We start from the raw sequence: 13,000 nt of genomic DNA, 5'->3' as shown, positions 1-13,000 counted from the left end.
GATGGATCAGTGTGTATGGTAGCCTTGCTGTATAGTGGGTGATGGATCAGTGTGCGTTGGACCCTCACTGTATAGTAGATGAAGGATCAGTGTGTATGGGACTCTCACTGTGTAGTAGGTGATGGGTCAGTGTGTATGGGACACTCACTGTGTAGTAGGTGATGGGTCAGTGTGTATGGGACTCTCACTGTGTAGTAGGTGATGGGTCAGTGTGTATGGGACTCTCACTGTGTAGTAGGTGATGGGTCAGTGTGTATAGGACACTCACTGTGTAGTAGGTGATGGGTCAGTGTGTATGGGACTCTCACTGTGTAGTAGGTGATGGATCAGTGTGTATGGGACTCTCACTGTGTAGCAGGTGATGGATCAGTGTGTATGAGACTCTCACTGTGTAGCGGGTGATGGATCAGTGTGTATGGGACTCTCACTGTGTAGCGGGTGATGGATCAGTGTGTATGGGACTCTCACTGTGTAGTAGGTGATGGGTCAGTGTGTATGGGACTCTCACTGTGTAGTAGGTGATGGGTCAGTGTGTATGGGACTCTCACTGTGTAGTAGGTGATGGGTCAGTGTGTATGGGACTCTCACTGTGTAGCAGGTGATGGATCAGTGTGTATGGGACTCTCACTGTGTAGTAGGTGATGGGTCAGTGTGTATGGGACTCTCACTGTGTAGTAGGTGATGGATCAGTGTGTATGGGACTCTCACTGTGTAGCAGGTGATGGATCAGTGTGTATGAGACTCTCACTGTGTAGCGGGTGATGGATCAGTGTGTATGGGACTCTCACTGTGTAGCGGGTGATGGATCAGTGTGTATGGGACTCTCACTGTGTAGTAGGTGATGGGTCAGTGTGTATGGGACACTCACTGTGTAGTAGGTGATGGGTCAGTGTGTATGGAACACTCACTGTGTAGTAGGTGATGGGTCAGTGTGTATGGGACTCTCACTGTGTAGTAGGTGATGGATCAGTGTGTGGGGGACCCTCACTGTGTAGTAGGTGATGGGTCAGTGTGTATGGAACACTCACTGTGTAGTAGGTGATGGGTCAGTGTGTATGGAACACTCACTGTGTAGTAGGTGATGGGTCAGTGTGTATGGGACTCTCACTGTGTAGTAGGTGATGGATCAGTGTGTGGGGGACCCTCACTGTGTAGTAGGTGATGGGTCAGTGTGTGGGGGACCCTCACTGTGTAGTAGGTGATGGGTCAGTGTGTATGGAACACTCACTGTGTAGTAGGTGATGGGTCAGTGTGTGGGGGACCCTCACTGTGTAGTAGGTGATGGGTCAGTGTGTATGGAACACTCACTGTGTAGTAGGTGATGGGTCAGTGTGTGGGGGACCCTCACTGTGTAGTAGGTGATGGATCAGTGTGTGGGGGACCCTCACTGTGTAGTAGGTGATGGATCAGTGTGTGGGGGACCCTCACTGTGTAGTAGGTGATGGATCAGTGTGTGGGGGACCCTGTCTATAGTATATTGATGAATCTCAGTATGGTGGATCAGTGTGTATGTGACCGTTAGATAACTTCTCAGCGCCCATTGGTCATTAGCCCAGCTTTTATATATGTACCTGTATTCTGTGGGTTCTGGGAGACCCGGTACATTTGGCTTTGTGCTTGCTCGGTCAAGGCTGCGCTCCTGATCCAAACGACCACTTTAGTAATGTATGCGATCCTGTCCATACACAAGGTGAGACTCCCATTGTATAGTAGTAGGGAAGCCAATGCCGTTCCATTTGTGGAATTCCAGGATTAAAGTGTACAAAGATCTTCCGGGACCCCCCCCCCCCCCCCCCCCCCCCCCTACTTCTCTCTCTTTCCCGTATACCCCTGGCATCCCTCCCCTTCTTCCCTGTCACTTACCTTAGTCAGAAGGGGCTTCACTCGTTGACGGGTACAATGGCCCTCATTCCGAGTTGTTCGCTCGCTAGCTGCTTTTAGCAGCATTGCACACGCTAGGCCGCCGCCCTCTGGGAGTGTATCTTAGCTTAGCAGAAGTGCGAACGAAAGGATCGCAGAGCGGCTACAAAATAATTTCATGTCATTTCTGAGTAGCTCCAGACCTACTCCTAGATTGCGATCACCTCAGTCCGTTTAGTTCCTGGTTTGACGTCACACACACGCCCTGCGTTCGGCCAGCCACTCCCCCGTTTCTCCAGCCACTCCTGCGTTTTTGCCTGACACGCCTGCGTTTTTTAGCACACTCCCTGAAAACGGCCAGTTACCACCCAGAAACGCCCACTTCCTGTCAATCATTCACCGATCAGCAGTGCGACTGAAAAATATTGGTCAAGCGTTTGTAAAACGACAGTTTTGTGTGAAAGTACTTAGCCCATTGCGCATAATTGCCGATTTTTCACCTGATCGCTGCACTGCGAAAAACGTCAGCGAGCGATCAACTCGGAATGAGGGCCAATGTCCGGTCTTCTTCTGGGCTCAGCTGCAGTAGAGGAGCTGGAGTCTTGTGATGCGGCTGTTCTCAGTCACTCATTGGCTGGCAGCACGCCGCACAGTGATGATGTCACTGCGCGGTGCATTTCCAGCTAATCAGTGACTGAAAACAACTGCATCATGGGACTCGTCTCTCCTACGGGCAGCCTTAGAGGACCGGATAGCACGGCCGAAACTGAGACGGCAAGGAGTATCCCACTGCCCCGGCCCAATCCATAGTGTGTTCTGAATCTCGTATTACCTGGGATTTAATGGTTATAATCCCGGGAATTTCCTGGGACTGGCTTCCCTGTATTGTAGGTGACGGATCAGTGTGTAGGTGACCCTGTGTCTGCAGGAGGCTGTGGTTCGGTGTGTATGGGACCCTGTCTCGGCAGTGGGTGATGTATCTGACTGTGGGGAGTCCCTATCTCTATAGTATATTTATAGTACTCTGCATGTCTCCATACTGTGTGTTGGATCAGTGTGTAGGCGACCCTATGTCTGCAGGAGGCTGTGGTTCGGTGTGTAGGAGACCCTGTCACTATGGGGTGTATCAGATGCGTACGATGCTTGCCCAGTGTCTGCAGGAGGCTGTGGTTCGGTGTGTAGGAGACCCTGTCACTATGGGGTGTATCAGATGAGTATGCTGCTCACGCAGTGTCTGCAGGAGGCTGTGGTTCAGTGTGTAGGAGACCCTGTCACTATGGGGTGTATCAGATGCGTACGATGCTTGCCCAGTGTCTGCAGGAGGCTGTGGTTCAGTGTGTAGGAGACCCTGTCACTATGGGGTGTATCAGATGAGTATGCTGCTCGCGTAGTGTCTGCAGGAGGCTGTGGTTCAGTGTGTAGGAGACCCTGTCACTATGGGGTGTATCAGATGAGTATGCTGCTCGCGCAGTGTCTGCAGGAGGCTGTGGTTCAGTGTGTAGGAGACCCTGTCACTATGGGGTGTATCAGATGCGTACGATGCTTGCCCAGTGTCTGCAGGAGGCTGTGGTTCAGTGTGTAGGAGACCCTGTCACTATGGGGTGTATCAGATGAGTATGCTGCTCGCGCAGTGTCTGCAGGAGGCTGTGGTTCAGTGTGTAGGAGACCCTGTCACTATGGGGTGTATCAGATGAGTATGCTGCTTGCGCAGTGTCTGCAGGAGGCTGTGGTTCAGTGTGTAGGAGACCCTGTCACTATGGGGTGTATCAGATGAGTATGCTGCTCGCGCAGTGTCTGCAGGAGGCTGTGGTTCAGTGTGTAGGAGACCCTGTCACTATGGGGTGTATCAGATGAGTATGCTGCTCGCGCAGTGTCTGCAGGAGGCTGTGGTTCGGTGTGTAGGAGACCCTGTCACTATGGGGTGTATCAGATGAGTATGCTGCTCGCGCAGTGTCTGCAGGAGGCTGTGGTTCAGTGTGTAGGAGACCCTGTCACTATGGGGTGTATCAGATGAGTATGCTGCTTGCGCAGTGTCTGCAGGAGGCTGTGGTTCAGTGTGTAGGAGACCCTGTCACTATGGGGTGTATCAGATGAGTATGCTGCTCGCGCAGTGTCTGCAGGAGGCTGTGGTTCAGTGTGTAGGAGACCCTGTCACTATGGGGTGTATCAGATGAGTATGCTGCTCGCGCAGTGTCTGCAGGAGGCTGTGGTTCAGTGTGTAGGACACCCTGTCACTATGGGGTGTATCAGATTAGTATGCTGCTCGCGCAGTGTCTGCAGGAAGCCCTGTATAAATATTGGGGTGATGTGAATGCAGTAGTGGCACCTCTGGTGGTGGTTGTGGCTGGTCCAGGGCTTCTGATGCTGTATAAGCGCAGTGACTTTGGATGGAAGGCGCAGACTTGGAATAATTAGCGTTTATAAGTCTCTGTTCCTCTTATTACAGATGTAGTTTTCAGCCATACAGCCACCTATAGGGAGGGCAGCTGTGTCAGTATGTCACCATATGCGTTTCTTGAACCCTGAAAAGTATGTCATCTGTGATAAAATGTCATTTGTTCTATCCTGTATATAGTGCTAAAATATCCTTATATCCAAGCTGCACAGAGACTTCATTCAGAGGATCTTCTGCAGAGGAGCTTGCATACAGCACACACAATGTCTCAGCTAGAAAACAATGCACCTGTCCCTGAACTGTGAGAGGAAGGCTAGAAACATACGTACAGCATACATATATGCGTTCCAGAATGCAGTTTCCCATAAAATTGCTGTATTTAGTTCTATATAAAAATGTTGAATATTGTCCATGCTTGGTGTCCGTGGCACAGGACACCAAGCGTCCCCAGCACTCTTTGTGAAGAGCCCCCGTCACCATTGAATCCAGAACACAGCGTTCAGCCCGTCTATTCACTGGGAGCCACGTATGTTACTCAGACACAAATGTGGATTCATGGCTTCTGTAAAGCACCTTTTGGGTAAATGTACAGACTTTGCACAAAGGGAGGTGTTTTATAAGCTATAGACAGACTTAGTACTACAGGGCAGTCTCCCCCATATCCTGTACAGAGGCGGCATGCTTTGAGAACTTTGACGGACGCGGACAATCCCTATGGGTCCTTGTTTGCGCAGTCCAGCACATGTCGTCACTTACGGAGCTATCCTCAGTGCACTAGATGAAATCTGCGTACTTTGCTCGGTGCTATTGTGTTGGTCCCTGCGACTCTCTGGCTGGTCCACATCTGTAATTCTCCGGAGTATGCGGATGGCTGCTTGGTGTAACAAGGGCTCAGGCTAAATACAGTATTTATAAACCTTTACCTTGGGCGAGCTGGACGCTCATAGTGAATGTAGAGTATATAGACTACTCTTGTGAGGACGCAGTCAATGCCCCCTGCCTGCCACTGTTGCTGTGAATGGAGGGCCGCCCTGCGGTCAGGTGTAGCTGCAGCTTATTCATTTGTACAAAAATATTTCTCTAACGTCCTAGTGGATGCTGGGGACTCCGTAAGGACCATGGGGAATAGACGGGCTCCGCAGGAGACACGGCACTTTAAGAATTTGGATACTGGTGTGCTCTGGCTCCTCCCTCTATGTCCCTCCTCCAGACCTCAGTTTGAATCTGTGCCCGGACGAGCTGGGTGCTACTTAGTGAGCTCTCCTGAGCTTGCTATAAGAAAGTATTTTGTTAGGTTTTTTATTTTCAGGGAGCTCTGCTGGCAACAGACTCCCTGCATCGTGGGACTGAGGGGAGAGAAACAGCCCTACTCACTGAAGATAGGTCCTGCTTCTTAGGCTACTGGACACCATTAGCTCCAGCGGGATCGTACACAGGATCTCACCCTTTGTCGTCCGATCCCGGAGCCGCGCCGCCGTCCCCCTCGCAGAGCCGGAAGACAGAAGCCGGTGACAGAAGCAAGAAGACTTCAAAAGCGGCGGCAGAAGACTCCAGTCTTCAAACTGAGGTAGCGCACAGCACTGCAGCTGTGCGCCATTGCTCCCACATTAAACCCACACACTCCGGTCACTGTAGGGTGCAGGGGGGGCGCCCTGGGCAGCAATTAGGAACCTCTTGGCAAAAAGCAGCATATATACAGTTGGGCACTGTATATATGCATGAGCCCCCTGCCATTTTTTACACACAAACGCGGGACAGAAGCCCGCCGCTGAGGGGGCGGGGCTTCTTCCTCAGCATTTACCAGCGCCATTTTCTCTTCACAGCTCCGCTGAGAGGAAGCTCCCCAGGCTCTCCCCTACAGAAACACGGTAGAAGAGGGTAAAAAGAGAGGGGGGGCACATAAATTAGGCGCAAAAAGCTTTATATACAGCAGCTACTGGGTTAACACTAAGTTACTGTGTGATTCCTGGGACATATAGCGCTGGGGTGTGTGCTGGCATACTCTCTCTCTGTCTCTCCAAAGGGCCTTGTGGGGGAACTGTCTTCAAAAAAGAGCATCCCCTGTATGTGTGTGGTGTGTCGGTACGCTTGTGTCAACATGTTTGATGAGGAAGGCTATGTGGAAGCAGAGCGGGAGCAAATGAATGTGGGGTCGCCGCCGACGGCGCCGACACCTGAGTGGATGGATATGTGGAAGGTTTTAAATGATAATGTTAATTCCTTGCATAAAAGGTTGGATAAAGCTGAAACCTTGGGACAGTCGGGGTCACAGCCCATGCCTGATCCTATGTCGCAGAGGCCGTCAGGGTCTCAGAAGCGCCCACTATCCCAAATTGTTGACACAGATACCGACATGGATTCTGACTCCAGTGTCGATTACGATGATGCAAAGTTACAGCCTAAATTGGCAAAAGCCATCCGTTATATGATTATAGCAATGAAGGATGTGTTGCTCATCACAGAGGAAACCCCAGTCCCTGACAAGAGGGTTCATATGTATGGGGGGGAAAAAAGGCAGGTGGTGACCTTTCCCCCTTCACATGAGCTAAATGAGTTATGTGAAAAGGCTTCGGAATCTCCAGATAAAAAACTGCAGATTTCCAAACGGATGCTTATGGCGTTTCCTTTCCCGCCAACGGACAGGTTACGCTGGGAATCCTCCCCTAGGGTGGACAAAGCTCTAACACGCTTATCCAAGAGGGTAGCCCTGCCGTCACAGGATACGGCCACCCTAAAAGATGCTGCGGATAGAAAGCAAGAGGGTACCCTGAAGTCCATTTACACACATTCAGGTACCTTACTAAGGCCGGCAATTGCATCGGCCTGGGTGTGTAGTGCTGTAGCAGCTTGGACGGATTCCTTATCTGAGGATCTGGATACCTTAGACAAGGATACTATATTAATGACCCTGGGGCATATAAAGGACGCTGTCCTGTATATGAGAGATGCTCAAAGAGACATTAGCCTACTGGGCTCTAGAATAAATGCAATGTCAATTTCTGCCAGAAGGTTCCTATGGACTCGGCAATGGACAGGCGATGCCGACTCAAAAAGGCACATGGAGGTTTTACCTTACAAGGGTGAGGAATTGTTTGGGGAGGGTCTCTCGGACCTGGTCTCCACAGCTACTGCTGGAAAGTCAAATTTTTTGCCATACGTTCCCTCACAACCTAAGAAAGCACCGTATTACCAAATGCAGTCCTTTCGTTCACAAAGAGGCAAGAAAGTCCGAGGTGCGTCCTTTCTTGCCAGAGGCAGGGGCAGAGGTAAGAAGCTGCACAATACAGCTAGTTCCCAGGAACAGAAGTCCTCCCCGGCTTCCACTAAATCCACCGCATGACGCTGGGGCTCCACAGGCGGAGCTAGGCCCGGTGGGGGCGCGTCTCCGAAATTTCAGCCACAAGTGGGTTCACTCCCAGGTGGATCCCTGGGCAATGGAGATTGTGTCTCAGGGATACAAGCTGGAATTCGAGGAGATGCCCCCTCACCGATACCTCAAATCGGCCCTGCCAGCTTCCCCCTTAGAGAGGGAAATAGTGTTAGCTGCAATTCACAAATTGTATCTTCAGCAGGTGGTGGTCAAGGTTCCCCTCCTTCAACATGGAAAGGGTTATTATTCGACCATGTTTGTGGTACCGAAACCGGACGGTTCGGTCAGACCCATATTGAATTTAAAATCCCTGAACATATACCTGAAAAGGTTCAAGTTCAAGATGGAATCGCTCAGAGCGGTCATCGCAAGCCTGGAAGGGGGGGATTTTATGGTGTCTCTTGACATAAAGGATGCATACCTTCAGGTCCCCATTTATCCACCTCATCAGGAGTACCTCAGATTTGTGGTACAGGATTGTCATTACCAATTCCAGACGTTGCCGTTTAGTCTCTCCACGGCACCAAGAATATTTACCAAGGTAATGGCGGAAATGATGGTGCTCCTGCGAAAGCAAGGTGTCACAATTATCCCATACTTGGACGATCTCCTCATAAAGGCGAGGTCCAGAGAGCAGTTGCTGATCAGCGTAGCACACTCTCGGGAAGTGTTACAACAGCACGGCTGGATTCTGAATATTCCAAAGTCGCAGCCGATTTTTACGACGCGTCTGCCCTTCCTGGGCATGATTCTGGACACAGACCAGAAGAAGGTTTTTCTCCCTACGGAGAAGGCGCAGGAACTCATGACACTGGTCAGAGACCTCTTAAAACCAAAACAGGTATCGGTGCATCACTGCACGCGAGTCCTGGGAAAGATGGTGCCATCGTACGAGGCCATTCCCTTCGGCAGGTTCCATGCGAGGACCTTTCGATGGGATCTGTTGGACAAGTGGTCCGGATCACATCTACAGATGCATCGGATGATCACCCTATCCCCCAGGGCCAGGGTGTCTCTTCTGTGGTGGCTGCAGAGTGCTCACCTTCTCGAGGGGCGCAGATTCGGCATTCAGGACTGGGTCCTGGTGACCACGGATGCAAGGCTCCGTGGGTGGGGGGCAGTCACACAGGGAAGAAATTTCCAAGGTCTGTGGTCAAGTCAGGAGACTTGCCTTCACATCAATATCCTGGAACTAAGGGCCATATACAACGCCCTAAGTCAAGCGGAGACACTGCTTCGCGACCAATCGGTGCTGATTCAGTCAGACAACATCACCGCAGTGGCTCATGTAAACCGCCAAGGCGGCACAAGGAGTAGGGTGGCGATGGCGGAAGCCACCAGAATTCTTCGCTGGGCGGAGAATCACGTAAGAGCACTGTCAGCAGTGTTCATTCCGGGAGTGGACAACTGGGAAGCAGACTTCCTCAGCAGGCACGACCTCCACCCGGGAGAGTGGGGACTTCATCAAGAAGTCTTCGCGCAGATTGCAAGTCGGTGGGAACTGCCACAGGTGGACATGATGGCATCCCGCCTCAACAAAAAGCTACAGAGGTATTGCGCCAGGTCAAGAGACCCTCAGGCGATAGCTGTAGACGCACTAGTGACACCGTGGGTGTTCCAGTCGGTTTATGTATTTCCTCCTCTTCCTCTCATACCCAAGGTGCTGAGAATCATAAGAAAAAGAGGAGTGAGAACAATACTCATTGTTCCGGATTGGCCAAGAAGGACTTGGTATCCAGAGTTGCAAGAAATGCTCACAGAGGACCCGTGGCCTCTGCCTCTAAGACAGGACCTGTTGCAACAGGGACCCTGTCTGTTCCAAGACTTACCGCGGCTGCGTTTGACGGCATGGCGGTTGAACGCCGGATCCTAGCAGATAAAGGCTAGGAAAGACGTGACGGCTAAACATTATCACCGTATATGGCGAAAATATGTTGCTTGGTGTGAGGCCAGGAATGCCCCTACGGAGGAATTCCAGCTGGGCTGTTTCCTTCACTTCCTACAGTCGGGAGTGACTTTGGGCCTAAAATTGGGTTACATTAAGGTCCAGATTTCCTCCCTATCCATTTTCTTTCAAAAAGAACTGGCTTCTCTTCCTGAAGTCCAGACGTTTGTAAAGGGAGTGCTGCATATTCAGCCTCCTTTTGTGCCTCCAGTGGCACCTTGGGATCTTAACGTGGTGTTGAGTTTCCTGAGGTCACACTGGTTTGAGCCTCTCAAAACCGTGGAGTTAAAATTTCTGTTAGCCTTGGCTTCAGCTAGGCGGGTGTCAGAATTAGCGGCTTTGTCACATAAAAGCCCCTATCTGGTTTTCCATATGGACAGGGCAGAATTGCGGACCCGTCCACAATTTCTTCCAAAAGTGGTGTCATCTTTTCATATGAACCAACCTATTGTGGTGCCTGTGGCTACTCGTGACTTGGAGGATTCCGAGTTACTAGATGTGGTCAGGGCTTTGAAGGTTTATGTAGCCAGAACGGCTAGAGTCAGGAAGACTGAGTCGTTGTTTATCCTGTATGCACCCAACAAGCTGGGTGCTCCTGCTTCAAAGCAAACTATTGCTCGTTGGATCTGTAACACGATTCAGCAGGCTCATTCTACGGCTGGATTGCCGTTTCCAAAATCAGTAATAGCCCACTCCACAAGGAAGGTGGGCTCTTCTTGGGCGGCTGCCCGAGGGGTCTCAGCATTACAGCTTTGCCGAGCGGCTACTTGGTCAGGTTCAAACACTTTTGCAAAGTTCTGCAAGTTTGATACCCCGGCTGAGGAGGACCTTGTGTTTGCTCATTCGGTGCTGCAGAGTCATCCGCACTCTCCCGCTCGTTTGGGAGCTTTGGTATAATCCCCATGGTCCTTACGGAGTTCCCAGCATCCACTAGGACGTTAGAGAAAATAAGATTTTACTTACCGGTAAATCTATTTCTCGTAGTCCGTAGTGGATGCTGGGCGCCCGTCCCTAGTGCGGACTTCTTCTGCAATACTTGTATATAGTTATTGCTTACATCAGGGTTATGTTTGGTTGCATCAGGGTTTATCTGATGCTCTGTTGTTGTTCATACTGTTAACTGGGTAAGTTTTTCACAAGTTATACGGTGTGATTGGTGTGACTGGTATGAGTCTTGCCCTGGATTCCAAAATCCTTTCCTTGTACTGTCAGCTCTTCCGGGCACAGTTTCTCTAACTGAGGTCTGGAGGAGGGACATAGAGGGAGGAGCCAGAGCACACCAGAATCTAAATTCTTTCTTAAAGTGCCCTGTCTCCTGCGGAGCCCGTCTATTCCCCATGGTCCTTACGGAGTCCCCAGCATCCACTACGGTCTACAAGAAATAGATTTACCGGTAAGTAAAATCTTATTTTTCCGGGCTCATCTTTTGTCAGATGCCAATTACCCGCCCTGTATGTTTTTGGATTGTGGGAGAAAAGAGCCAGGAGACCATACAAACTCCACATAGATAGGGCCATGACTGGGAATTGAACTCCTAACCTCAGTGCTGTGAGGCAGTAATACTAACCACTACACCAACCGCTCAGCTACCTTCAGCTCTGATCATATCCTGACACTGTAACACGAGAGACAGACTATTTCAAACACCTGTAAAATAAACAATATTTCAGGCACCTTTTGTGCCCGTCGTCATAACTGCCTGACATGTTGGGTGTGGGTATAAGTGGCTCCGTTATGCAATATGATCGGCGATTCTGGATTTAATAGCTGTTTAATTCTCTTGCATAGCTCATGGGAGAATCTGTCTGACAATGCCATATTTGTTTCTGTCCACAGCTCTCCGTCTGTCCAGTCAGTATGAGCAGATAACGTGTTGCTCTCTGGCCGGATTTGCAATGTCTGACGCGTCCATCTCGGCAAGTGAGCCAGAGCTTGAGCCACAAGAAGAGGAGGAGGAGGAGGAAGAAGGTGAGGGTGAGGGTGAGGAAGACGACGACGATGATGATGAAGATGATGAAGAAGAAGACGACGATGAAGATGAAGCTGCAGAGGAAGATGGAATGGATGATGAGAATGATGGAGATGATGAGGACGACGCGAATGATAAAAAAGGTCAGTGGAGAGGACCACAGCTGTCCTGCAGGGGGCGTGTGTGCTGAGGGTTCTGGTTCATAGGTCATTGCAGGTGTGGTCTCTCTAATAGGTCACAAGGGCATAGGGCTGTATAAGATAACAGCAGCCCAGAGGATGCCTGACTTGGAAAGCACTGGGGCACTTACCACACCCTGGGTTGTATGGCCATGGTAATTAACCAAGCTTGAGAGTGCGTAACAGTAGGTAGTGATGTGTGTTACTCCTCTCTGGTGCGTTGTTGGTGTCGGTAGAGAATTATTATGTAATGGGAGAGCCCTCGGATTCTCACCCTATTTATAAGCATTACAGTAGCGGTGTGTGACCCGTCAGTGCTGCATCCTGTGTGGCTATAATGGGAGTACAGCTGTCTGATCCGGCTTCCCACTTATTTCACGTTGCAGCATTTCCAGTCTCTCCGCAATCTGCGCGATTACAAGTGTATTACCGGCGTTTTCTGTCCGTAGCTCTGTTGTGAAGATCACTCTCCGCAGTTTGGGGCTGTTCTGTCCTCCTCCCCTGTGTGTCTCCAGAAGAGATCTCGCAGTGGTAACACACACAGACGCTGGGGATAGGGGGGGGGGGACTGGATCTGTAATGACAGCGAGGCCTTATGTCATGAAATGTGACAGATCCATCCCTGGCGATAAGGTGACCCGCATTTCCTGTCTGGCGGTGACCCGTGTCAGCCTATTACAGTTTACACACGTGTGATCAGTGACGGCAGTGTACCAACCTGTCCATGATGGTTTTAAAGCAGTTGTATTATACAGGTTTAAAGGGGCTTTTCCACTGTTATAACTGTGCTTTATTGGGTGTATGTGCTTTGCTGCAATGTCTATGTAATACACTGTTTCAGCCATGTTTTTATATCATCTGAGAGCTTTATTTCCATTGCTCTGGGGTATGACGGGGCCTTGCTGTACTCCTGTATTAGATGCGCCCTATACCAGTGGTCCTAAACTCGCTTCTCAAGGCACCCCAACAGTCCAGGTTTTAGGGCTGTCCCTGCTTGTGCACAGATGATACAGTATAATCAAACTGACTGAGGTACTAAGTCACCTGTGCCTAAGCATGGATATGCATAAAAAACCTGGATGGTTCTGGTGCCTTGATGAGCGCGTTTGGGAACTGCATTATAGCATGCTGTGTGCCCGTCTCACTCTGTCTGATAACCTTATTAGATGCCTGGAAGCCAGAATACTATAGTAGTAATAGCCAATGAGATGTTTGCATTCATTTTGTAAACCTTTCCAGTGAATGATAGCTATATTCTGATTGGTTGCTGTGCTGCCCACCT

At 50.3% G+C, this 13,000-nt stretch overlaps 1 protein-coding gene across 4 annotated transcripts in view; it reads left to right on the top strand.

Annotated features, from left to right (window-relative positions):
- RAD54L2 (RAD54 like 2) overlaps positions 1–13,000 on the top strand; it is an 87,559-nt gene that overhangs the window by 31,093 nt on the left and 43,466 nt on the right. For all 4 annotated transcript variants that reach the window (XM_063941388.1, XM_063941389.1, XM_063941390.1 and 1 more), the window contains exon 2: positions 11,407–11,682. In XM_063941388.1, the coding sequence (XP_063797458.1) occupies positions 11,466–11,682 (217 nt within the window). In that variant the 5' untranslated portion in view covers positions 11,407–11,465. The remainder of the gene's footprint in view (positions 1–11,406; positions 11,683–13,000) is intronic.

This window comes from Pseudophryne corroboree, chromosome 9 (assembly GCF_028390025.1).
Source record: "Pseudophryne corroboree isolate aPseCor3 chromosome 9, aPseCor3.hap2, whole genome shotgun sequence".
Classification (NCBI taxonomy): Eukaryota; Metazoa; Chordata; class Amphibia; order Anura; family Myobatrachidae; genus Pseudophryne; species Pseudophryne corroboree.
The sequence above is the reverse complement of the archived record's forward strand: the minus strand, read 5'-3'. Positions and strand labels throughout refer to the sequence as shown.